The sequence below is a fragment of the Vitis vinifera genome, chromosome 7, assembly GCF_030704535.1.
Source record: "Vitis vinifera cultivar Pinot Noir 40024 chromosome 7, ASM3070453v1".
NCBI classification, from domain to species: Eukaryota; Viridiplantae; Streptophyta; class Magnoliopsida; order Vitales; family Vitaceae; genus Vitis; species Vitis vinifera.
Window position 1 is genome coordinate 2,093,324 of NC_081811.1, and position 27,660 is coordinate 2,120,983.

Consider the following 27,660-nt stretch of genomic DNA (forward strand, 5'->3'; position numbering starts at 1 on the left):
GATGAGAAAATAAATTTATGATACATGATTCCATATGGCAAAAAAGGTTTTCTATTTCTTTCTCCCAAACTTTTTTTAAATGAAAATTTCCATGGGCCAATCATAGTCTAACATTTATAGATCATGCAACTCTTTCCACTTATCTTATTCAAAGGGGTCATCATTTATTTTTTTTAAACTATTACCATAATTATTGTGATTTCAAACCTGAATTGGCCCCACCATTTGGGTTAGCAACATTCAAGGAAAAAAAAATGGAAAAGAAAAAAAGTCAGAAAAAAGGCAGGGTCCAAATGGTACAACATAGCAATCAGTTTGGTAAATAGAGAAGCATTGGCATTGGACGGTTAGGATTCAGAGCAATCATCATTTACAGGGTGGGCCATTTCTAATCATCAACTTGAAGACACACCCAAAAGCCTATAATTCACCCAAATGTAATTGAAAATTGAAAGAAGCAAGAATCTCATGATTCCCAACAGCAAAACCCTAGATTTTCAGTATCCTGAATGAATCCTCATAGGAAGAAGAAGGTCTCCCAATGTGGGGTACCCTATCCTGGATCCTCCCTCTGATTCCATATCCTCCCCCCCACCACTTGCTCCCTCTCTTTTCAATTATTTTTCACTTTGCCAAGTCCACTCACCTCCCAAAGCCCTTGGACCACAACTTCCAATAATAGTAAAAGATGGCTTAACCAATTTCAAACCAAGAGTGTATAGAAACTTCTATACATTGTTAATCCATTGTCTCAAACAATACATGTTTTGAAAATCTCTAGTTAAATTCAATTATAATATATAATCAATACCTATTAAAAAAACACGAACAATCCCGTCACATCACATGCATATTTAAGTCTTATTATTTTGTATCTTGATCCTATTTTTTTTATATATATATCAATGATTTAGATTTTATTAAATATTTTTAACAGTCCAAATAAAAATTGACTTGATGTCTAATTTAAGGGTTTTAATCGATTCTTTATTTAATATAGATAATGCATAAATCAAAACCACTTTTAAAGTTGAATATATATGTAGACTTGAATTGAAGACTACTGAAATTTTTGATACTATATTAAACCAGCTTGATAATCTATAAGTTAAAAGATGATAATCTATAAGTTAAAAGACGGACCTTTAACCTTTAGTTATTTTCTTTTCTATCTTTTTCAAACTTCTATTCTTTACTTTTGCTTTTGTGAAAGATGACAACTTTAAAGAGGAGGATAGTGTTTATTTTTTCTTGGTAGACTATGACCTCATGTTATTTAATAGTAAACTTTATAAGTGCCTTTTATTTGGTAAAAAGTTTATGTTTATGGCATGCTAGTGTATGTAGATTTATGAGAAAATTCTCAGCCATCAAAGACCCTTTACATGTCTTCCAAAGCACCGTCAAGGAATCATCCACATTGTAAAAATGCTAGCAAAAGACTATGTCATGGATGAGAATAAACTAGCCCTTTCATGGGCCCTTAAAAGGGTTTATGTTCTTATCTTCTTCATGACATTTCCTAAGGATACACTTATTTTTAAGAAAATTTGAGGAAAAACACGAGCCAATACCAACAAGAAAATTCTTTTATTTTATTAACAAGAAAATATATTTAAAGTCAATTATTTTTATATGTTATTTTAAACTAATTTTATTTATATTAACTCTTTTATATAAAAAAAATTAAATAATTAAAAATATGTAAATTTTTATATTTTTTATTATAAAATAAAATTTAAGAAAATCATTTTCCTTTACAATTTATTTATTTTTTCTTCATACTTTGAGAGCCGAATATAACCTAAAGGTTTCTTCAATCAAAATCATATAATGGATTTTTAACTAACATTGCAAAAGTCATAATCTAAGGCCATTTTGAGCTTCTTCTATTTTATTAGTAACCCCAAGATTGGTCATCAGAAGAACTAAACCCTGAAACTTCACATTGCTTTTCACATACAATTGATATTGACCCATGAATGGACTAGGGAAAGAGAAAATGGATTAGGGTGATGACATGGATGTCCAATACATTAGGAATGCAGTAGGGGTCCGATGGAGAGATGTGGGGGGCAATGAGGCTGAACACGTAAGAAGAAATGAAGGTACCATGAGTGGAAGACCAGAAAAAAACTGGTGGGGTTGGGCTCCATTTTGAGGCTAACCACAAAAGACACATGTCCCATGTCTCATGTCTCATATCTAGCCCTTCTTTTTATACATATTAACACTAAATGAACATTTTTTTGTTTGTGTTTCGTGGACTGCTGCATTTCTCAGGTGCAATGGGGGGTTGTCATCCACATATGGACACAACCACACATCTCTCACAACTCTATTTATGACTCAGCTGAAAAGATAGGAGTAAGTCAATATGTATGTATATATATATATGAAGTGTCCCTTTTCATATATTGGTGTCCAAGGTTGAATGGACACAGTGGTGCGGTTGGGGGGGTTGTGGAGGTTTGTGAGGAATTGCCATTGACCTTTCATTGGGGGGGAGAGGGAGTTATAAGGCATATGGGTTAGAGGTAGACCCAACAAAGACTAGCTTTTTCCTTTTTCTTTTTCTCATGGAGAGCCAACCATGCTTTCATACGTGCACTGCATTATCATGTAATCACCTCCTTCTTCAACAATGTAGCAACCACCACCACCTCCTCCTCCTCTTCCCACTGTCTTTGGACTTTGTCAATGGAAATTAACCATTTTCAGCTCTAGTGGATTCCATGGATTCATTGCTCTGAACAGTGGACTAATGACTAGGAAGTAAAAAAGCGCGCACACACACCCACACATATATTTATATATGAAGTTGCCCTAGTGTAGTTTCAAATCACTTGCCTAAAAGACTCATCTAGAGTAAGCCATTGGTGGACCATATTGGAAAAGGATTTTGATGCATATCCATCTTCATGCAATATTTCCTGGGGGCAGGGTTGAATCTGTCCACAACACACCCACTATGGCTGCAGTGGGAGCAATCAACTACCTATGAGTATGACTTGGTCAACCATATATATAAAAAAACAAAGTCAATTATTATCCAGATAACAGGTGTTTGTAACACGTTTGGAAAGATCCTCACAAGAAGAAAAAATGCTTATAACACCATGTTGTTAGGGGGGTTTTAGAGGGTTAGAAGTATAATAGTTCATCATATCTTCAAAATATCTTCTAGGGTTAATGGGTGAAAACTCTTTCTCCACCCTAAAACAATAGCTTGGACAGATCATTCACAAACAATGGGATAGGGACAATCGGATCAAATTTGATGTAAAGGTACAAAGAGTATAGAAGTGCAAAGATATTTCTCCATCCCTTCCATGATAGTGTGGGAGATTGTCTCCAAATGCTATCAAATAATGTAACTTTCTCCTTCGTGTAAATGCTAAGTTTTTAAGGGGTGTCAGCCTCTTGTGATAGTTGTATTGAAGTGGGTAGAGGGCAAGTGAAAGTATCATTGCCCTATAAAGGCCTTTAGATGATATTGGGGAGGTTAGAGGAGAGTGATGTTGACATGGGAGCTCACAAGGGAGGTCAGTGATGCTTAAGACACAGACACAAAGCCAGTGATACAAATCATACAATACGATTTCAGTGTTTTTCTGTCAATCAAAGGGATCTCCCTTGAACCCCACTTGCCTAATATTCCCAAAAGAGCTAAAGAAAAAGGGTTGGATGACAAAGAAGGTGAAAGTGGTGAGTCATATGTACCAAACTCAATTATTTCCTACTATGTAAATAGTAAATACTTAACTGTGAGTACAAAATCAAAGCATGTGCCTCGACATACATGTGTAGAGACTTTTTGTATTAGATTTAAGCATATTTCAATTCATTGATATATACTTTCATGTGAACAATGAAAAATGAGGAGACATCCTGATTGCCTTGAGATTTTTCTTACTTGTGAAATGATATGGTGAGAGAATATGTGCTTAAAGGACCTTAGATTCTCAAAATCACATGATGCAGAGAGACACAATCATGCATATATGCATATTGACAATTCAAATCCAATCTCCCCCAAAACTAACCTTAACGTATGGATACCCTTATTCCACGATAGGACACTGCCCTCCTTCCCCTTTTCAAGGTCTTCTTGACCATTCTGGCCCTTTCTTCGTCTCTTTGAGCTCCCACTTCAGGAGATATTTTGGTAATTTTGTTGACAGTATGTGGCATCGCTTGATATCAGGTTAGAATCTCGTCACAGGAGAGGCGAGGTGAAGTAGCACATGGAATGCACGGTGGATCGCCTCTGATTAGGTCAGTGTGTGTTGCTCTCGAGGGACCTACCCCTGACAGCTACAACGGGTTAGTACTCCGTCCGTACACCGCAACTTGCCATGGTGTTTGCCCTTGGAGCATAGAGGAATTCCCTAATTACCACTTCTAATTCTTGAATCATAAGACAGGGAAATCAGGGCAATCTTATCTATTAATTGCGTCTCATATCCGGTGTTCATGAGAAGAATCTTACCGTTACGATCAACAGCTAAAAAAGAGAACCCTTATTGGAGAATTGCAAACTGGTATGTGGGCCAATGCCTTGTAATTAGTCCTTGAAGAAGGCCACAGTTGAGGAGATTTGAGCTGCAAATTGTTATGTCATTATCTTATATTCAATTTCTGTGGATGTATTTGGGTGGTGTCCCTCAAGGGTATTTTGGAACTGAAATAAAGTAATCCATAGACACAAAGCAATGGACAGAAAGAGACTGAAAGAGGTATAGGGATTCTCTCAGCAGTTTCAATAACCATAATAACTGCCATTAGCATATTTTACTAAAACTCCCAGGTGGGGAAATTTCAAATCATAATGACAGAGGAGCAAAGAAGAAAATGGAAACAAAAAAAGAACCATATTTGTTTGTAGAGCACCCCTCAGAAACTGAGGGCCTCTCTAGGAGGTAGCCACCCAGATGGACTCCCAATTCATGAGGCTATTGTTGGTATGCCCACCACCTTCCATGCACCTACTAGGCCTTGGGAGCTTCCCCAATTCAATCTCGCCCGCAACGTTCCCGCCAGTCCCTTCCATCTCTTCTTCTTCTTCTTCTTCTTCTTTTTCTTCTTCTCCCCAGTGAGCACTCTCACCATCAGTCTCATCACTTTCATCTTCATTGCCACCTCCTTCCACTGCCTCTTCGTCAGCTTCAACTTCACCATCTTCTTCAACAACTTGCTCATCATCCTCCTCTTTGGTTGCTTCATTGTTGCAGTTTTGAAAGCAGTCCTTCAACAGTTGAAGCCTGAGCCTGCCATCGCTGCGGTCTGCATGGAAGTAAGAATGACAAGCAGGGATGGCAACTGCTTCTATAACTAACCGACCATCTTCTCTGTGAGGCCTTACTTGAAGGCCTCCACCACCCCTACTGCTGATTGATGTTAAAGGAGGTGGAAAACTTGTACTACGAGTCATCTTGTTCTTCATGCCGGTTTTTTGTACTTCTGATAACTCCCTCACTGCAAACTTTTCGCTGTTTCTCCATGAAGGTGAAGAGACCTCATGGCTGCTCTGGCTAATGCCAGTACCACTCTCACTGCCTAAGCTCTCAGTGCACATTTCCAAGCTCTTTGCGCTTAGCATCGATGAAGAACGCTTAACCAGTGGGTGAACATAGACCTTATCAGTGTCAAGTACTTCCTTGAAACTAAGGGAAGTGTTGCTGAGAGCTTGGATGAAGCTCCAGCCACCCAATTCACCATTCTTTTGGCTTTTGATGTTGCAATCATCAACAACTTTGTCGTTATTCTTGTCTTTGTTGTTTTTGTTGTTTTCTTCAGTATGGGACTTTTCGTGAGCCTCTCTGGAGTCAGAGGTGGATGAACCAGGCCTCTGAGCCAATCCAAATGATCGAGAAAAGCTTGAGGCTGGTGGAGACAACTTGAGCCTCAAAACACGCTGTTCAACAAGTCGAGGCTCCAAGCATGATTGCAGGCCTTGACACACACTGGAAGACATTGCAAACCACAATGAAAAATGCACAAAAACAGAGGCAGAAACTGAAACAGGGGAAAAACAGAGGAGGCTGGTTTTGGATTAAATGCAAGAATTTTGGAGTTCTATGAGAAAGGAGGTGTGAAATTGAGATATAACTCAAGGTTTGGAGCTGAGGAAAGCTTAGGAAAATATGAGAGATGTGGAGAAGAGAGGAGTGAACATGAGAGAGGTGGGGAAGGGATAGCATGAATTTATAGTGAGAAGAGCACAGGAGTCTGTAGCCCTCCTCTGTACTTTTGTGAGGTGTAGAGGAGTTTTCCTTTCCACTAGAGTTTATAGTGATTTCACTCTGCCACACATATAAAGTGAAAAGGGAAATGACAAAAAGAGAAATAAGAAAGTAAGCTTAAGGCACGCCTATAATAGCATCATGGTGAAGGCATACCCAGGGCTGAGGGTGGGTGTTGGTTCAATTGCCAGCAACTACAAAATTTGTTTGGGTCCCAAGAATAGAGGAAAAGGGGAAAAATAAATAAATAAAGAAAACCCAAATACAGGGTTTTGAGTCTTATAAAATTTTATCTTCCTTCACATTTTCTACTAATAACCAAATAGGAAAATTTGATATTTCTTGTGGCATCTTGTCATGGAACAAAGGAGAAATTAGTAGACTTGGATTGGGAGACAAAGCAAAGAGATCATTTTCATGATTTTTGTTTGATGGGTTGTTTTGTAAATGGGTAATTGGGGAATAACGAAATGTGATGGAAAATAACAAAAGCTTTCTTATCCATTGTCATTCTCAGCCAACAAAAAAAAAGGCCAGAAAACAGTCTTCTCAACCTCCAGATGTTTACTGATGGGGATTTGCTTTGCTGCACCCACTTCACATTTGTGCTTTGCACTCTCACACCCTCATTTTTGTTGTATCTAGACCCCCTTATAATGCCCATAGGGACAGTGCCCAAGTTGATTAATGTTATGCCCAATTCAAACCAACATTCAACTCAAATCTCCCCACAACCCCCACTGATGGCCTCCAAATATACTCCTATCACACTTTTTCATCTAGGACAGTTGATGTCTTAAGGTCAAAACCTAAGTGTTGAGTGTGTTCACAGATGCTGAGACACTAGGCACCATTTATTGGAACCACTAGCAAACCCTTTGTTACTCAACTACTCATTAGCCAGCATAAGTGGAGTTTGGCATGGCCTAAGTTTTGAGCCATTTGAAAGGATGACATATGCATAATCAGATTCACCATAACAGCATGTCTGCAGTGATGTTTAAGGGTGGATTGTGTTCATCCTTCCTTTCTTTTTTTTCCCCATCATGTTACTAAATTCAGAAGGCTTGCAGACTTCAGTACCAAGATAATAATACAAGTTTTTTTATTGATTTTTTTTCTTTTTTAGCTTGATTAACTGAAATTAATCAAGTTTTTTAAAGGAACCGACCAAATGACAAGAACCCATTAGTGAAAAAAAAGGTGCTGAGATCAAGCATTGGTCTCCTTTGATTTTCATTTCTTCTAAGGCAAGAGGCCACCGCCCCCAACCCCCCCCCCCCCTGCTTTCTTTTTCCCTACAATGATGAAAGCTTGTAACACACACCTTAAAATTCCAGACTACTATCAGTGTTATGTTTAGAGGAAAAGAAAGCAAATCCCATTGATTTTTATTCTTGGCTATGGTGTTTTATAGTTCTTCTTTTATCAATAAACGACAAGATTGTACGGATGGGGAGGAGGGTCGATTCTATACTAGATATTTGTTAAAGTTGTGTCGCTTGGCATAGAAGCAAATAATCTCCCACTAAGGCACTAACCAAAAACTTGCTTCTTTTCTCTATGGTATAATACTTTTTCATGCTTTGCCAATTGCCATTAGCTCTATTATCAGTGCAGGGATGCTATAAATTCATAAAATAGATTTTAACAGGACGATTAGGGTACATCAAGTCCATAAACTAGGTCAATAGGACATTGAGGGTACATGTAAGGGACTTCTATTTTGAACACCCCAATTTTGGGATTTTAAACAAGATATATGTTTTTTAAAGTATGTTGATTGGAAAATTATTTCCAAATCTACGAGAATTTGTGAGAGTTAAATAAGAAGTTGTCGTTTTGAAAAGATAATGGTGAATTTAAACCTTGGATTTAGAAGTTGTTTTTTAAAGTAATAATTTTAAATTTTATATCGAAAATATCGAAGGAAAAGGATAAGCGTAATTATGTAATTTTATATATTCGACATAATTTTTAAAAATTAAAAAAAAAAGGTGGTAATTCAAATAGAATTATGAGACATACGGAATCATTCATGTGAAATAACCATAACACCCTTTCATTTAATAGGGGACATGTGAGAACTTACGGAAGAATACAAAGTTGCCCACTTGTTGCTGCAGACTGGTGTTCACACCTGAGAAGAACTTAAGAGAGAGACCTAGCAGTGGGTACCATTAAAAGAAAATACCAAGGCTAGTTGAGCAACAGCAGGTAACTTTTAATGGAGGGAACATATATCCAATATTGGGAATGCAGGCTTTCCTGCCATCACTTGTGTTTGGCCCTTTATAAGTTGTCTGAAGAAATGCCAAAATCTCCATTGTTGCAGCAAAGATCATGATCCACTTGAGCTGCAATTCCCACCATTGAATCACTTATGCTCTGTTTTCCAATGTTAAGACGACACACTAGTAATCGAATAACCATTGCGTTTTCTTCTCCTCCCAATGGTTTACAGAAAGCTTCTGATATCAGAGGAAAAAAAAAAGGGAAAAAAAAATCAGTACCATCTGATAGGGGTGGGTCTTTTATGTATCGATTCTCCACACCAATAACATGTGCAATACCAACAAGGACCCAGGATCAGTCCCTGTCAGTTGTCCCAATGTGGTCCTTCCAAAACCCAGATTCAAGACACTTCATCATCCTAAATACCAACATGTGCCATACATAACCAGTATGCAACTTCTACATACACACCAACCAGTATGTGTACAGGCCTCATTCCCAATGGAGAAAAACTTTAGCAGTAGTAGTAGTAGTAGTAGATTTTTACTAGAAGAATCTAGAAATGCCCTCTACATTCTTAGAGAGCCATTTTATATCTAAGATGCAATCTGAGAAATCAAAGTCTTAAGACTTTTTTTTTCAATCCTTAAGTTAAAGGGTTAGTATGTATTGTGGATTATCGGATAGGATTTTGAGAAACTATATATTTGTTAAGAGAGGCTTAAGTTCCATTGGGGTGTTGGTTATTCAAGCATCGAATGTGCCATATAATCTTTTATTGGAACAAAAATAAGGTATCTTTTAAAGCGTGGAACTAAAGCATACACATCATGAAGAAAATGAGAGGAGGTAAGGACTCAGGAGGAGGCTTTAGTGGTTGTGTACTACACAGTGGCCTTTTATGAAGCTCATAATCCAACACCAAAACACCAAAAAAGTCTAGTTTTGCTAGTGAGGGTGAGAGGAATATGTGCCCCACCCCTTGGCATACCCTCTCTCAAAACCCTAACCATCAAACTTGTTCTCACAATCCAACTTTCATTTATTTGCTTTGCTTAGATTGGCCATCTAAGAAAAAAGGAGACCCTCATAAACTAAGTAAAAGCCACACTTTGTTTCATCATGCTTTCTTGGCCCTATGCAAAAATTCTAAGGCTAGGTCTGAATCTTTCTTTCACTTTATGTTATGTTTTTATATATTTTGCTCAATGGCATTCACACAGAAAGTTTATGGAATCAAATTCATGCCCTGCACAAACTTGTCAACGAAGCGCACTCTACTGGAACTTTTGACCATATTAGTGCCTTCTTTTTCTTCCAATCTTCATACTTAATGGTTTTGCATAAAATAAATCAATAAATAAATAAATAAAAAACTAAAGCAAAAACAGAAAGGGTATGATGCACAAACCATGCAAACATGTCATCAAGTCAATGGTTGCTTCATTGTTAATACAAGAATAAATATAAAACTAAGCATATGAGCCCACAACAAACTTTATGGACGGTATAAGACATAATGGACAATGCTTAACTTTCCAGATGGTATTCAAACATTTTGATTGAATCTCAACTCGCATTTTGTGATGATGATTACTAATATTATAATTCTAAAAAAATAACTACAAAAAGTTGTTAAGTAAGGTCAATTGATAAAAATAAACAGGAAAAAAGATGATACATATTCATAAATTCCCATTCCATGCCGATGAGCAATACAACAAATGTTTGAGAGATGTTGAGTTTCAGAATAGAATCTTGTGCAGGGAGACAAGTGGTTATTCTTTTCTGTGGAGAGAAAAATAATACCTTGATATCATGCTGCATCTCCTGCCTGCACTCTTCCCTCCTTGCAACTGCATAGCTCACATTATTGGGAAATTGAACATTCAGATCAACTTATGTGGTAACCTGAGGACAGTACTAACAATTAAATAAGAAATTGAAGCTTGTTTTCATAAATAGGAAATATGTTACAGAGAAAAAGGTAGTATAATGCCGTTACAACATATCCATCTCCCTTTGAAACCCATCTGAAAGCTCAACACCCCAGTTGGCAATAGAATGTACACTTATTTCATGATACATGAAGATTTTGGATTTGAATTTGTAGTGTTTGAAGTTTTTTCTCAACATTTGATAATTCATCTTGGATCTCCAATAGTTTATCCAGTCTGTTTTGCGCTTCATCTTGATAAGGCTTGGCAATGAGTTTTACAAAGTTTTCCAGATTCTCAACAGTTTCCAAGAGATCCTTCTGCATGGCCACTTCAAGTTCACGTGCAAAGGCATCAGCAGCCCTAGTCACCTTTTCTATCATCCCTTTCCTACGGGCAGGGAAGTTTGAAATTGCTAACCAACTGTCATCAAAATAAAGATTCAATTAGATATCTATTATTCATATTATAACAAAAAACATTTGTTATAATGCAAATTTTCTTTTAATAATTACAGAAAAATTTAGACATACTGATTAAAATGCATGAACTATTTGTTGGAGAGGTCACAATCTTGCAGATATGCACAAGCACAAAAATAAGCAAAAAGAAAAAATAATAAAAATAAAATGGTGCACATCCAACATAAAAGATGACTTATAGCTACACTATCATTATGCCAAGGCTGACAGGCTTGTATTTCATTTAGGACAAGCCTATAAGATAGATATTTATGAAAACACTTGAAATGTCCAATCTTGTTACAACAGGTTGCAGTACAACTTCTGAGCGTTGACACAAGTACTGGCTCATGGTGCAACATATTGTTATTAGAAAATATCATGTGACTGCCATATCTGTGTCAGGCGTGTTTTTATGCTCTGTGCCAAAACTTGTTCGCTAGTGTACCCATATATCCCTTTTCAAAGCTAGCTTACTTGATTAATGTGAACATGAAGCATGGCAAGTTAGTGGCTTTCTAAAGGAAGACAAAGACCACAGCATTGTTTCCCACACAACTTCCTCGGGATATCTATGGATAAGCTGTACTGGGAGGTTATCGATAGAAACTATCTATAATATACTATTTCTTAATATTCCTGAACTTTCAAAAAAGAATGGAGCTTCTAAGTTAAAACCACTCCTTGGACAAAATAATATTATTTTTTCACTTTTCTGGTTGTGCACAAAAATTCACCACTATGGCCAAAACCAAATACAACTGTATTCTTTGATATAATGCTCAAATCACTTTATACTATTTATAACAGGGCCTTCACCAGGATAGCAATCTGAATCTGCATTCCACAATCTGGAACTGATCATTCACTATAGATGTTTAAAACCTAATCTTCCTCTTAGCTCTTCAATTACTCTTTATCTCCTTTAGTCTTCTTTATTTGAGTGAAAACAAGAAAATTAAAACAACACAACACATCAGAAGTTTGATTTAAATTGAAAACACTTGTGTACTGCTATCACTTCTTATCTGACAGGTTTCTGGTAGTAAAATAAAAGATAATTTAGTAATCCTCCACCATCAGTTGAAAGAAAAAAGCCTCTCAGATTCCAAGATTGCTTATTATGTTCCAACTAAAGCAATGTAATTGAACCTAAACCTGTCATACTACTTTTGCAGGTGACAAACTACATGCCTGTTTCTATTCCACATATCATGGTGATATCTTTTGCAAGCAACATTTCAACCTTTTGACCTTGCAAAAACCTGCCTTGGAACTCAGCCACATACTCTTGCTAAGGAAAAGTTTCAACTGCCATAATTTAGTTTGTATTTGTATTAGTAGGCAGGTTATGAAACATATTAAATCAAAACAGCAACTCCATAGAGTTGAGGACCCCAATGCTATGGAATTTCGACATATAGAAAGACTTGGGAATACAGACTTCAACAATAAGAAAGAAGGGGGAAAAACTGTAAAAAGGAAAATTTACATTACCCGCCAGCAGAGCAAAGGCCAAGTGCAAGAAGATCTTCTAAAGTGGTTGGCAGCACAGACGTTAGAAGTGAAGCAGAAAAACCAGCTGCTCCTAGTCCTCCAAAAACTCCCAAAAACTGATAATTTAAGAGAATGTTTTATATAAGGTTGGTAATTTCACTGAGGAAAAAAAAAAGGAACAATAAAATTTCTTATGATTGAAAATAGTTTAAAATGCTAGCACCTCAGAATTGTTTGGAAGCAACTTCAAGGAAGAAACACCTCTATAAAACTTTTCACAAAATTGGGCAATCATTATTAAAGCAATGCTGAAAATTTTAAGCTGGTACCACCACTTTTTAGTAGTTAAAAGGGGTCATAGTCTGAGAGAAGTATCTAGTAGAAGTTGCAGAATCAAGGCAAACATAACAAAGGCCATAAGAAATTACTGCAGCACCCATAGAAAGTCATCCTTCCTCAATGTTGCTTCTAGACATGATATTTTGTTTCCACTTGTGCACTCTTCGTTTAGGTATTATATGTAAGAGGTCTATCACACAAGCGCACTAGTGCTGATGTCAGACTCTTATTCAAGAAGAGTAAGTTTTATTTATTATTCTAGCTAACTTTGCACTCACCACTTCACGGATTTCTTGATCAAACAGTCTGGAAGCAGCACCAGCACTGAAGTTCTCTAGCGCTTTTAAGCTAAGTTCATCTCCTTTCCTCAACAACTCATAGGTCTCCAAACCCACTTGGTTGTGTGGATAGACAAATAAAGGCCATTTTCTTTCAAAGGATTCCTTGTAAAGCCTCCCTTCATGAGCATTGTTTGACTGTAGCCACGTCACATATTCTCCAAGTAGTTTCTATATGGAAAGCCAATGTTAACAGAAACCAATACATTAAACATCATGTCTAAAAAATCTAAATGTCAACTGTAGATTGGGTCTCCGTGCTTCTCAAATGCTAAAAAGAGTAAAACAAAATCTTCATCATTAAATTTGTACCAAAGGCAAATGCTTCTTTAAATTTGTAACAATAAACTTTATCATAGTTCTGTTTTTTTTTCTTTTTTTTTTGCGTGTCAAGAAATAATTTATTTGAGTAAATATACATGAATTTCTAAGCTAAAAATATAGAAAATCAATCAATCATATTCTCACCCCAAAAGCTTAGATTCTAACTTGACGTTCTATGAACAAACCTAACTTTCGCAATTTTGCTTTTGTCCAACCAAAAAGAAACTAATTCCTTAAAACGAATTGTAAGTACAATTGATGGATGAGAGTACAGCTTATCAATTTGATAAATATTTTTACTTCAGGTATTTCAAAAAATATAAGGCCAGAGGCACAGGAACAAAACATAATCAGCCATCAATTCATCGGATACTTCATAGGTGCATGATATAGAAAACTTCAGAGGATTTGTAAGAAAAATAGACCATCACAGACTCTTCTGGTGATCATTAGAAGTCATTATTCTTTAAATTTTGTTCCAAATGCAACCTAACACCAAGGCTCAATGCTAGGCTTCACATGCTTTTAGGCATGTTCATTGTAGGAAGAAACACCAAGCTTCTGGAAGAAGATATATGATCATATGAACAGGCAATAAAACATATATCGTAAAAGTATACATCATCTCAGGTAAGATTCTTAACAGGTTCAATCCATTAGCTTACCCGTGCATCAGCGTGTGCTGGACCAATTATATCATTTTGAACACTTGAGGTAGCTGGCAGTGTAGCAGATTTTGCCCCTTTTAGAACATAGGAACCAACAAGGTCAAGATTTGATAATTGCAGAGTAGAGTCTATAAGCTTCACAATACGTGCTTTTGTGGTATCAATCTGCAATTCCATGTGCAGTACGATTCATAACCAAACACAAAGTAAAAATTAAAAGGAAATATATAAAATATAAACAATATTAATGCTAGAAATAGATTATTTGGTTCAGACACCACAGCTATGCCTCTCAACTCATAAATTGTGGATTCCCATGGAACATACCAATGACAGGGTTTGCCTTCTCCAAGAAATGTTCTCACTTTCCATCTTCACTGCATACTCCTTTACACTACTAACCATTTCATTTATGGATGCTAAATCCTGTTTGGCATATTGATAGTCTTGTCTCACAAGTGTTTCACAAGAAGAAAATAATCGCTCTGCAATTCCAATAGGTGTTTCAAGCTTAAGCCTCATTCTTTCCATTCCTGTACTTGTTGACCCATCCAAAAAACTATACAAAAAATTTTCAAATTCAGAGAAGCTAGTAGCTTTCCAATGAGAAGAATCAGCTACTGATGGTTCATAATCTTTTCCAATCCCAGAAGCTGAAAGTTTTGCTTCAAGTGCCAACCTTGCAGATACAGGATACAATATGACATGCTTAACATTCAGCAACTTCTGCACATTCTTCTTGATGAATGAAACAGCTTCCTCAAGCTGCACCAAATCATGGAAAAGGATTATAGAACACTAGAAAGTCACTCAGGAAGCTCTAGGGAAGGTGTCCCATTAAACACTCTCAACTATAAGAGAATCACTTTAAGCAATATCAACAATAAAAAAATAAAATAAAAAATAAAAATAAAAACAGAACTTATAACTAAACCTCACTGGCATTCTGATAGAGATCAGCTTTATTCAGCACAAAAACGATTTTCTTCCTCCACTGCTGAGTGTAACGAAGAAAAGCAACCTAAGAAGTAGCAAGAGCGAAAATCAACTTTGGTAATAAAGAAACATGCAAGATAAATGTCAAAATTATTTTAGGAAAATACATAATAACTCCTGTTAGCAGAGTATGGCATTGGAGAGTAAAACTCTCACTAACACATAAACAGAAGTCACTGAGAAGATAAAGCAAAATACCATTAAAAAGGGAGCCCTTGATAACTGAAAATTTTACAATGCTAGAAGAGAAAAAAATATATTATAAAAATAGTTTGATCACCAAGTACAAGGAACACATGATGAACCTTTTTTTTCTGTTGATAGGTAAATAATACAATTTATAAACAAGCACCAAAAAGAAGACACAAGATGTATACAATGAGTGTCAAGAGGAGCAACCAAAAAGAGATAATAGCAAAAACCACCTCCCTCTCTTAGTAAGAATCCAACCAATCTACAAACTAATTTAAAGATGTGAAACCTATATCTATGTACATCTTTACCCACAAAAACAAATTTTTAAGAAAATAACTTTTCAAAGTTTGACCCTCCTCATTATCAAAAGACCTTCGATTCTTTGTTTTCATAAAGTCAAAAGATGAACAATGGAGCTGCTCCCTAACCTTCTTGTGTCTTTTACCCAAAAAGGATCCATGCCATCCTAAGAGAGTCTCTTTAATATAGCAACTTGCACCCAATGAACACCAAACAAAGCGACAAGCAACTGCTAGAGTGCCCTTGTCTTGGCACAGTGAAGGAACACATGCTATTCAACAACGAAGAGCATCCTGACCAAGGGATTAAACTTGCTTTTCTTTGTAATCTTTGGGCATGGTCCAAATTGTATATACCTCTTGGCTCTTCTTCTATTGTAGATTTTGTGGATTAGATATTTTGTTGAGGGGTGCCATTATTTTGTTGTCCCTCTTGTTTTTTGGTGGTGTTTTAGGTGCTTGTTGTATACTCCCGGTGTACTTTGGGCGCTATTTTGGCATTTCTTATTCAAACATACATTTATTTTACCTATGAAAAAAAATATGAAAATTGTAGAACTTTTTTTTTTTAGGAAGACAGAGATATCATATTGATAAGCATCAATCAACCCATAATACACAAACTATGAAAACGATAACAAGAGGTAGAAAGAAAAAAGAACACATTAGTGGGATCCTATACAAAGCATGAAATTAAACGGAGAAAATGTAAAAATCTCCTCTGATAAAAAAAATGCAAAAATATTTTATGAGCAATCCCTTGGTTAACCTTTTCCTTTTAAGTTTTGGACCCCCAGATTTTTATCTTCATTTTGAAGTTTAGGTTGTGACAATAAGAACCTGCAGATCCACCTTCAAATCAGTGGAGATGCCTCCAAAGAATCTTGTTGTTACTATAATGTTAAATGTTTCAATTACAAAATAAATAAAAAAATATATTGATAGAGATATTCCTAGTATTTATCTCAACATTATTCTCCTAGAAAATGACAATAAAAAGAAACTATAAAGATAATGCTTCAAAAGGAAATGAACATTGATCTTCTTAGAAATCAGTAGCAGGATATAGGGATGAAATAAAATAGAAGTAGATGCCTCCAGAACAAGAACCACCAAACATACCCATGTTAAAAGCTTGTTGTGATTACAGTTGACAGGCCAGCAGCAAAGATGAAAAAGAAACAGTAATACTAATACATAAGAATATTGAAAAAGAAAAGATCATGGTTTATGGAAACTTCAAAACATTTTCACAGGCAAACATCCAGCCATAAAAGAAGCCCCAAGGAATAGATATGAACCGATCAAGCATGAATCACAAAATACTGAATGCTGAGGGGAGTCACTGGCATCTTGTACAAATGCATGCTAAGTACATCCAACTGCAAATATTATTCTAAACCACATTAACAGGTGGAAGTAATCCTACCTCGCTTTCAGTTAATGGACGATCAGCAGAAATAACAAAAAGAAGCAAATCTGCTCGGGGCACAAATTCCTCAGTAAGGCGTTGTTGTCTTTGGAGAATCACATTAGTTCCAGGTGTATCAACAATATTCATCTGCTATCAAAGAGATTAAAATGAATCAGTACCATAAAATAGCCGGAACTAACAAAAGCTAGCATTAATGTCAAGTCTCAGAAAAGCAAATGCACTTAGAAAGACAACCAAAATAAATCATGGAACATGGATAAGTTGTAACTATTTTGCTTTTGCTACATTGTGCAATATTTTTTAGTTTTTTCTCTATCTCCTTGGTGCCACTGTATCAGGGTTGAAATGAATTTTTTTTTTTTTTTGATAAGTGGGTTGAAATGAAATAAAAACATTTCCTTTCTCATTTAACCTTAAAGGCTGTTTCTGCTTTTTCCATTTAAGGTGTATTCAGAATCCACAACAGGTCATACAGCACACTTAATGTACAGAATTGATTTTTGATGCATCTCCAAATTTTATTTGTCGTATTGATTACAGAGCTTCCTTGATTATATCATTCTTTGCCTTTATTTGCAACTTCTGAATCCCTCTGTAGCATGCCATATTGCCACATTATTTTATTAATATACCTGCATGTCAAAAGAAGTGGACAGATGAATAACCCAAATTATCAATTAAAATGAGGAAATCCACTGTTATGGCAATTCGGTAATCATACTGTTCAAGACAACTTCTATATGCGTCATATGCATAAACTTACCAGTGGGTGATAATAAGATATTGTTTATTACAGAGGGGCAACTTATTACCAACCATAACAGTAGGTTATGCATTTTACGCTCTTGCACCAACAAAGCATGTAAGCATATATACATACATACAAACATGTACTTTGGGGCACTCTATTGGCGTTTCTTGTTTATAATATTCTCTTGCTTTACTCATCAAAATATATATATACATATGTACAAACATACATATATTGGGAATGGACCATGTTAGAAAAGAAATCGAGGGTAGAACTTTAGAAGCATAAAACTAAGCATGAATACTGCATGCACAGAACATGCATATCTTCAGGATTGGAAAATTTAAGAACTGAATTCAGGAGAGAAATCAGATTAAATTACCTCTTTAAGAATTGGAGCAGGAAGATAGCAGATATATTGCCCATCTGGATGTCTTTCACAACGTTGTTTCCCATCAGAATCTAACTCAGAATAGCGTAAGAATGTGATCTCATTAGTTGTTGGAACAACACCCTCTTTCAGGTATCTTCTTCCAAGGAGTGCATTAATGACAGTTGACTTGCCAGAGTTAAATTCACCCTGGTGACATCCAGAAAGATACAGATGCAAGAGAAAAATAAATCCTAGGTAGTAATATTCTCAAAAAACATCTAGGCATAAATAACAACCCAACTTTTGCAACACTCGATATTCACATCAAGGAAACCAATGCTTTTACATGATTACGGATCCATGACAGTGGAGCATGCATTTATAACATTTGTTAACATGCATAAAGCATACAAATGGCCACTTTAATCCTAGATCATACCAAGTGAAGAATGAAAAATTTATTTGAAATTTAGAGCTAATACCCATGTATATCCCTGGAACCAGAATTTGTTGAAGTTCAGCACACAATTACCACTATAGCCAGTAAAAATGGCTCATCAAGTTGAGAAACTGCATCGATAAGAAGTGAAACCTCCTCCATCTGCCATCCAATGCCAATTTTGCCCAATTCAGCACGAAGAAGCAAGAAACAATTAATGGAATGTAGATGCATCTGAAGAATAACTTCAACTACCAAATGTTAACACTAAAATATCACCAGTGGTGCAGCTTTCTGGATAATGTTTATTGCTTCAAGCAATACCAATCTCTCTGTTTCTATGACCTCTTTTTCTCTATCCTCCAATTTAATAAAGCCAGCCACCCTCCTTTTCCCAGGGACACCACTATTGACATCCAAACTTTTGAGCTTATTTAAGTTCTGAAGTTCATCCTCTGTTCTTTTATTCATTGCATGTACAGTTTCAAACAATTTTCTCAGGACATCATCACTGAACAACCTCAAATCTTCCAATGAAAAAACTAAGCCACTAGCACCTGCTTTGAGCAGTTCTGATGCCTCAAAAAGTGATGTATCCTTTGCACGCGAAGGGACCACAGCAAAAATTGGTATCTTCACATTCTCAAATACAGAGGTTGCAAGCACCTCTGATTGTTTCTCCTCAACAGCACCATATAATAGAAAATCTGCACCTTCAGAATTGGACGCAGTGAAAGCAGCATTTGCAGTCTGCACATTCCTTGCTACCAAAGGGAGAATTACTGATTCAGATCTAGAATCCATCATTGTGTTCCGTGCCACAATGGCAGGAAGACCTGTAAGGAGAAGAGAGAAACAGATTACATGATGAAACAAGATGGCTATGTAAACTGGTTGACAAGTGGCCAGTGCCTAACTGCAAAAGAAAATTCAAACATTTTTGGGCTGCTGGGGACTAAACAAAAACTCTAATGATACTACAGTGAATTTGACTTCAATGTTCAAAAAGTCTAAAAACAGTCTTAAGGTGTTTGACCAAATAGGGTGAAGCAAGGTGTAACCCTTGTGGCCCAGAGAGGTACAAACCACAAATTCAACACCACTAAATAAATAAATAAATAATAAAGAAAATAAAAATCTCAAAAAATGAAAGCATGCTAATGTAATCACATGAAAATAGAATAATAGACTTTAGGCCCATTAGCCTTGTGAGTAGCTTGTATAGGATCTTAGCTAAAGTTTTGTCAAACAAGTTGAAGATAGTGATATAAAAAAGTGGTGTCGGACTCTTGGAAAGCAATTGTGGAAAATGAGGCAAATCTTAGATGCAACTCTTATTGCCAATGAGGCTATTGATTCAAGATTGAGGAGTTGTAAGAAGAGAGTTATTTGTAAGACATTGCAAAAGGCTATGACCATGTAAATTGGAGCTTTCTCTTGGCAATGATGTGTAAAAATGGGCTTCAGGAAAAAGTGAATTGATTGGATTTAGTAAGAATTTCAACAACAAGATTTTAGCTTGGGGAATGGTTCACATTCTAGCTTTTTTCCAAAGCTCAAGGGATTTGAGACAAGGGCTACACCTATCAACCTATTTTTTTGTTTTGGTGGATGGAGGCCCTTAGCATTCTCTTAAGAAAGACAAGGAAGGGTGGTTTCATTTTAGGATTCAAGGTAGAAGGCAAAAGAGAAGAGGGAGTGGAGATTTCACATCTTCTATTCGCTTATAATACCTTATTTTTCGCATACCCTAGTTAGATCAATTGAACTATATGAGTTAGTTCTTGCTTTGGTTTGAGACTCCTTTAGGGCTGAAAAATTTTTTTTTTTTTTTGATAAGTCCTTTAGGGCTGAAAGTTAACTTAAACAAGAGTGAATTAATTCCAGTAGGGAAGGTACCAAATGTGAAGGAGCTTGCTTAGGTATTGGGCTCCTTTTGAAGTGGGTTTTTCACATGGGAGAGGTTGCATGGGAAAGGATCTCACGCTTAACCAGCTTAAAAGAAAATGGTTGTTTTTGGTGTGTTATTATTACGTGTAAAATGCAAAAGAACAACCAATATCTCCTCATCCATTGTGGGAAAACTAAGGAGCTCTGGCACCTTTTGTGCTCTTTATTTGCATCTCATTCTTCAGTGAAAGAGTGTTTTTTTTTTTTTTTTTAGGTAAAGTGAGAGGTTTCAAAGGGTTGGCATGAGAGGTTTGTGGCTAAGAATAGAAGAAAGACTTGGAGAACAACTTTTCTTTGCCTATTCTAGAAAATTTGGTAGGAGAATTACTGAAGATTCTTTGAAGGGGTGCAACACTCAGATCAGTCTTTTAAAAATTCCCTTATCTGAGGCAGAGCAAGGAAATTTTACTTGGGGGTGGAGAAAGGGAGAAAATAGAAAAATTATACACTATAATAAGGTTTTGAAAGTAATTAATGATACCCTCATTATCATTTAACATACTATATTTTTTTAGACATTATATATAAAACAGCAAACTGCCAAAAGCATTGCTAAAAAAAAAATGTTTTAGACTTTATAAAAATGTTTTACTAAAAAAATACAAAAAAAAAAAATTATCAAAAAGAATTAAAAAAAGAAATAGCAACAAATTTCTCTAGAAAATTTCAACAGTTCTAGTGCTTTTTTTTAGCAAAAAAGGAGAAAATAATCAAAGAATTCAATCATTTTATAGTAAATTTAGTGATTTTTTTTTCAAATAATTAAATATAAATTAGTTGAAAGTGATGCAACTTTTCATTTAATAATTATATCTCATATTATCTCCCATGATTAAAATTAAACATATGAGTGTTTAATGAGAACTTGATAGTTGTTATTTATGATTCAAAGTACCTGATTAAAACTAAACATAAACTCCTTTAATGTAAACAATTAAATAAGACTGAATTTTATCAAACATTAAACATCATATACTATTACATAAAAACAAAAAAATTAAATAAAATTTTCAAAATTAAAACCAAAGATAACCCATAGTTAAGAACTTATTGAATAAAAGTATAAAACAACATACAAAAAAGTACAAATATTTAATTTTATTAAAAAAAAAAACTAATAATAAAACAGAAAAAATGACATAGGGAGACTGAAAAATAAATTAGGATAATGATTTTATACAAGATTTTATAAAAATTGAAGATAAATTATAAAAAGAAAAAAAAATAAGTATGGATATTGAACAGGTTTTATAAAAGATTTTCTAAAAATTTTTATTGAAATCTTAATATAGAGAGTAAGTGTTATTTTTTGCCAACAACATTTAATTATAAATATTTTTATCTTTTGAAAATACAAATTTCTAGCCGAGGGAGGGCAAATTTTCCCTTTTGCTTTTCATTTAAAAAAATAATCATATAAGGTAACTTTTTTTTTTCCCTGGTTGGGGGGGATATTTGAGTGGAGGCATGTGCCCCTCCAAAGCCTTGAGTGGCTCTAGCACTACTTTTTTTTTTTTTTTAATAGGTAAATAAAATTATATTAAAAGGGTTTGCAAAACAGCGCATCAAAGTACACACGTAGTATAGCACTACTTATTTGTAACCTATATATGTGATCTTCAGGGTCTCTTCAAGATGGTAGTTAAGTTGGTTTTCCGTTCTTGGTAGACTGCATTGATTGGTTGTACTCAAGTGATTAGAATGCGGCTATGGTCATTGGTTGTATCTCTTTTTGCTTCTTAAATGCATACGTCCTATGTACTAGGTGTATGCCCTTCTTTTTTCTTTCTTTTTTTTATCAGCGCTTTTTATGTATTCTTATTTGCCTATTAAACTAGAATAATAAGAGAGGTATGAAGAGTGTCATGGCATAAGCATCAATAGCTTTTTAAAATATTGCTTGACATTAGGGAGAGCTTTGATGGGGAAAAGGGAGAAAACTTGGAGAACCACCTCATTATGCCTTTATTGGATTATTTGATAGCTATGTAATCCTAGAACTTTTGAAGGGATGAAGTTTTCATTTCAATCTCTTAAAACCCTCTCCTATTTCAATCGTGTTTGATGTAGGATCTTAAAATTTCTAGCACTGTAAAACTTTCTTATGTCAAGAATAAGGTGAAGAAAATAAAAATGGCTGAAAAGAATATCAAAAAGAAGAAGAAGAAGAAAAAAAATCCTTAGCAATCACACAAAGGTTCCTAGGTAATCACACCTAAGATTTCCTATGCAATCACATTTAGAAAAAAGGCAATTACACCCTTAAAGAAAGCATAATAAATATTGAAACTTTATTAAAATTCTTCTTCCAATCCTTTATCTTTCCTTGCAAGAATAGAAAAAGATATAAGAGAGGAGCGATATTTAAAAACTAAAAGACAAAAACTTTCCTATTATAATAAGAAGACTAAAGGAAACAGAAATTTGACAAAAAGTCAACCATTAACTAAAATAGAAACTTGACAAACCAACCATGACAAGTCCCAGGATGAATTTAGATATCATTAGTATCCTAAATTAAGGTTTGGGCATTGGAACCAACTTTTCCCTCTTGTAAATCTTCAAATCATTGTTCCCCATCAATGTTCCTATGTTAGCCAAACACTAATTTTTTTTTAAAAATAAAGACTTAAATTAAAATAAAAAGAGCCACCAAAAAAGTGGCCTAAGGTATACAAGAAAACAAACCTCCCTTCACCACCAAGGCTTGAACAAAAGAATACAAAATAAGAACCTCAACAAGTACCACCTATCAAAAAAAAGAACCTCAACAAGTACCCAACCATTCAAAAAAACCTACTAAAATCAGTGGGCAATCATCTAAAAATTACTTAAGACTCAAACCACAGAAAGCAAACGAAATCCCTTTTCAGCTTTTGGATAGAAAAAACTCCATTATCGAATACAATGTTGTTCCTTGCCTTCCAAACCGTCCAAAACAAGCACAAAGGGCTTGCTTGCCAAACCTTCTAGCGCTTTTTGCTCACAAAAAAAACCATCCAAGACACCCCGGAAAGTACAAAAATCAGCTCCCATAAAACCTTTGTCGTTTCACAATGGAAAAGCAAATGATCTAAGGATTATTCATGTCCAAGGCACAAGAAACACTAATTTGCTAAAGACCAACCTTGTCTCTAAACTTGAAACAAAGTTAGAACTTTACCGCACACTGCCTCCCAAGCAAAAAAACTAACTTTGGGTTGGACCCAAGAAATTCAAATGTCACTCATTGGAAAAGACCCACTCAAGTCTAGTTCCAAAACATTGTAAAGGGACTTACATTGTAAACTTACCGCTCTTTGTCACTGACCAAATCAACGTATCTTTCACATCCCTACAAACTCTCTATCCCTGCAAATAAGCAAGAAATCTAGCCTCCTCCCCCCCTTTCAGCAAAAAAAAATTCCAAAAATCACCCACTCATGCATCCTTAGAAAGAGATAAAGCAAATAAGGAAGGAAACAACACACACAATAGATTATCCCCACACCACCTATCCTTCCAAAAAAGTACCCTCCGCCCATTACCCAACAAAAAGGAACACCTAGATCTCACAAGATCCTAATCCTTTCTTGCTAGCATGCCGATTTATCTTATGTCCTTGATGCGTATTCCAAGAGTTGTAAGATTGAGGCTTGAGAAGATCCAAAGGGATTTCCTTTGGGGAGGGGGTGCGTTGGAGAAGAGGCCTCACCTTGTAAATTGGGATGTGGTGCGCTCTCATAAAATGAAGGGTGGATTGGGGATCAGAAATTTTTCTATCCTTAATAGGGCCCTATTGTGTAAATGGAGCTGGCGCTTTGCGGCTGAAAGAGATTCTTTTTGGAAACTTGTTATCAGCTCGAAGTATGGGGAAGAAGAAGGAGGGTGGATCTCTTGTGAGGTTAGGGAAGGCTATGGGGTGGGGTTGTGGAAGGAAATCAGAAAGGAAGGCGTTCTGTTGTTTAAAAACGTTTCCTTCACTGTAAGGGATGGTAGAAGGGTGAAATTTTGGAAGGACATTTGGTGTGGAAACACTCCCCTTTGTGAGGCTTTTCCTTCTCTGTTTGCCTTTGCAGTTTCCCAAGATGCGTGGGTAGAGGATTGTTGGGATTATATGGGGGATGCGGGGGAATGGAATCCTTGTTTCTCTAGGTCTTTTAATGACTGGGAGCTGGAGGCGGTGGTGAGTCTCCTTTCGGTCCTTCAAGGAAAGAGGCTCAATGTTGGGATGGAGGATAGAGTGGTGTGGAATGCATCTAAGAATGGGAGTTTCTCTGTAAAATCCCTGTACAATACTCTGGATTCTGGTGGTGCAGTCCCGTTTCCGTGGAGAATCATATGGAGCCCTTGCGTGCCTACTAAGGTGGGTTTTTTTGCTTGGGAAGCTTCTTGGGGGAAGGTCCTAACCCAAGATCATCTCAAAAGGAGGGGCTGGTCTCTAGCAAACAGATGCTTCTTATGTTGTGACGATGAGGAGACTATTAACCACATCCTTATTCATTGCCCCAAGGCGAAGGTGTTGTGGAATCTTATGTTTACGATGTTTAGGGTTAATTGGGTTCTTCAACTCACAGTTAAAGACATTCTCCTTGGTTGGTCTGATTCCTTTGTAGATAAGAAGCGTGGGAAGATTTGGCGGGCAGCCCCCCTTTGTTTATTTTGGACGATGTGGAAAGCTAGAAATAGGATAGCTTTTGACAATGAGGCTTTGTCGATCCAAAGATTGAAAACCTCTTTCGTTTGTAATCTTTTCTCTTGGACTAAGTCGTGTTTAGATGGAGAGCCCCACTCCTTAATTAATTTTGTAGATTGGTTGGGCTCTAATTGAGGGTTGGTGAGTGTATGCTTCCTTGTGCTTTTTGTTTTTTGGGGCCTCTCGTGTATACTTCCTGTATGCTTCGGGTTGCCTTCTTGCTTCCCTCTTTTTAATACAATTTTTCTATGTTTATCTATCAAAAAAAAAATCCTTTCTTATCATTTTCCACTACCCAACCCCATACCCCTCTTTTACCTCCTGAGTTGCTCACCCCCTTCTTGCTTCCTCATACCTACCATAGATAACTCAATTCCACAAGGCACCTCTCTTATTCGCAAAATGCCTACTCCACTTGCAAAGAAGAGCCTTATTAAGAACTGAAAGACTTTTAACACTCAAACCCCATTTCATCTTATTTCGGCAAATAACCACTCACTTAACAAGATGAGGTTTATGCTCTAACACCCCACCACCCCATACAAAGTTCCGTTGAATTTGTTCTAACCTCAATCTAACAACCCTTGGCATATAGAACAAAGACATAAAATAAATGGGCAAACTAGATAGAGTACTTCAAATCAAAGTTACTCTCCCTCCTTTGGAAATATATTCTCTTCCACATAGACAACCTCTTGTGAAACTGCTCTTCTACTCCATCCCAAGCTACCGTATACTTAAACGGAGCACCCAAAGGAAGACCCAAATAAGAGAAAGGTGGACTACCCATCTTGCACCCAAGCTCATCAAGTAAATCATCTAAATTCTCCACCCTTCCTACCGGAATTAACTCACTTTTCTCCAAGTTAATCCTCAACCCTGAAATCGCCTCAAACCACATAAGTAACCAACATAAATAAGTTATCTCATCATGAGAAGCCTTGCAGAATTCCGAAGTGTTGTCAATGAACAATAGATGTGAAATCTGAATACCTTCCCCAAACCTACCTTTCACCTGACAACCAGATAAAAAACCACCAGCCACTGCCCTCTTCAAAAGACAACTAAGCGCCTCCATTAAACCATAGTAAAAAAAAAAGATTCCTTATTCAAAATTCAAAATTATGGATAGTATTATCAAAAGACACTATTCTGTTTGAAATCAATTTTGAATGCATCTTATCTCATTTTTATACGCCCACAATAAAGGAAAGTCATTCTATAAAGAGGGGGGAAAAAAGTCATTCTGAAAAGGGGGTAGACAAAATTATCAGAGGATGTTTCCTGGGGGAAATCTCCAGACTAAAATTTGTCTTGTAGCTAAAACAAGGAGAAGACGCTTCCCAATGTGAAAAAGGATCCCAAAATCCCCACTCCAACATTGTTGGGCGATTTTCCAATATAGTTTTCTTCGTCTATTCCACACACCCACCCCCCAAAAGAAAAAAACAAAGGAAACCACACACACACACACACAAACACAGAGCTTGACATTAAATCAAATGGGAGCCTTATTTGGATGTCTTGAACTTAAAACAAAACAAAAATATCTCCGGCAAGACGAAAAGACAATGCATTTCCAAACGATGTGGGTATCCACATTGAACAGTTTGAGAAAAAGTTCCTTGATATCTCCTTAATTCTAGATCTTGCAGCTAATTCTGCTTGTTTTCTAGTTTAATAAACTTTTTTTAGCACAGGGAAAACTTGAATTAAGCAATGGAAGTTGAAATACTAAGCTAACCTTTATCAGAGAGCACAACCCCGTTAGCATTAACAGCGGCCGCGATATCAACCCGCTCGGCAACCATCAAATACGCCCGTTCCCGAACCACCGACTTCAACAAACACGCCGCCTCGTACAACCTCCCACCACTCCCGTCACCACCATCCAGCACCACAACTCCAACCCACTTGGAAACCGCCTCGTCCACCACATCCAACACACCAGCGCGGTCCAGCACCTCATCCACGCTCAATTGAAGCACGAGGCTCGGTACTCTGATCTCCGGCCGCTTGTATCCACCAGGGTAGACGGTTCTCGGCTGCTTGTTTTGGCTGGTGGGTGGGATGGAATTGTTAGCAATTGACACTATGGAGAGGCGGGAGCGGCGGCGACTGAAGAGAGGAAGTGGGTAGCGGTGATTATGGGTGTGGTTACGGTGGCTATGATGGTGGTAGCGGTGGTGGGTTGGAATGAAGAAGAGAGGGTGAATGGAAGGGGGTTGGGAGAGAAGAGATACCATGGAGCAGAGGAAATGGTGGGGAGTAGAGTTAGGGTTTTGGGGGGAGAGAGAGAGGGGGAGAGAAGCTTATCAGTGGATACGGAGATGAAGATGGAGATTGATTGGTCATGGGGTATGTGGTCTCTGATCTTCCTCTTATCTGTTTTTTGTGTTGAGAAAAGAGTTTAGCCCTTTGGAAAACGGAGGTCCTACCTTGAAACGATTCGTTTCATTTTCTCCGTTTCTTCACATTTCAACTTTCCAACAGCGTGCATGAC

The 27,660-nt window shown here is 36.5% G+C and overlaps 2 protein-coding genes across 3 annotated transcripts; both read right to left on the reverse strand.

Annotated features, from left to right (window-relative positions):
* Window positions 1-4,766: 4,766 nt before the first annotated feature.
* On the reverse strand, window positions 4,767-8,478 carry LOC104879776 (protein FANTASTIC FOUR 3). The gene has a single exon (XM_010653817.3). It carries the CDS (start codon window positions 5,975-5,977, stop codon window positions 4,916-4,918), a length of 1,062 nt encoding a protein of 353 aa, XP_010652119.1. The 5' UTR covers window positions 5,978-8,478; the 3' UTR covers window positions 4,767-4,915.
* Window positions 8,479-10,410: 1,932 nt separating this feature from the next.
* LOC100256371 (probable transmembrane GTPase FZO-like, chloroplastic) lies at window positions 10,411-27,540 on the reverse strand. Of its 2 annotated transcripts, none has more exons than XM_002275160.4 (11): window positions 26,902-27,540; window positions 18,812-19,368; window positions 18,626-18,694; window positions 18,103-18,300; window positions 16,964-17,095; window positions 14,979-15,065; window positions 14,372-14,809; window positions 14,042-14,209; window positions 12,993-13,223; window positions 12,376-12,491; window positions 10,411-10,840 (listed from the first exon to the last, which is right to left on the reverse strand). In XM_002275160.4, the coding sequence occupies exons 1-11, from the start codon at window positions 27,401-27,403 to the stop codon at window positions 10,558-10,560; spliced, it is 2,781 nt and encodes a 926-aa protein (XP_002275196.1). In that variant the 5' UTR covers window positions 27,404-27,540; the 3' UTR covers window positions 10,411-10,557. The 2 variants fall into 2 exon arrangements, with proteins under 2 accessions (XP_002275196.1, XP_019076735.1); XM_019221190.1 differs by lacking the exon at window positions 10,411-10,840 and adding an exon at window positions 12,073-12,189.
* Between the last annotated feature and the right edge of the window lie 120 nt (window positions 27,541-27,660).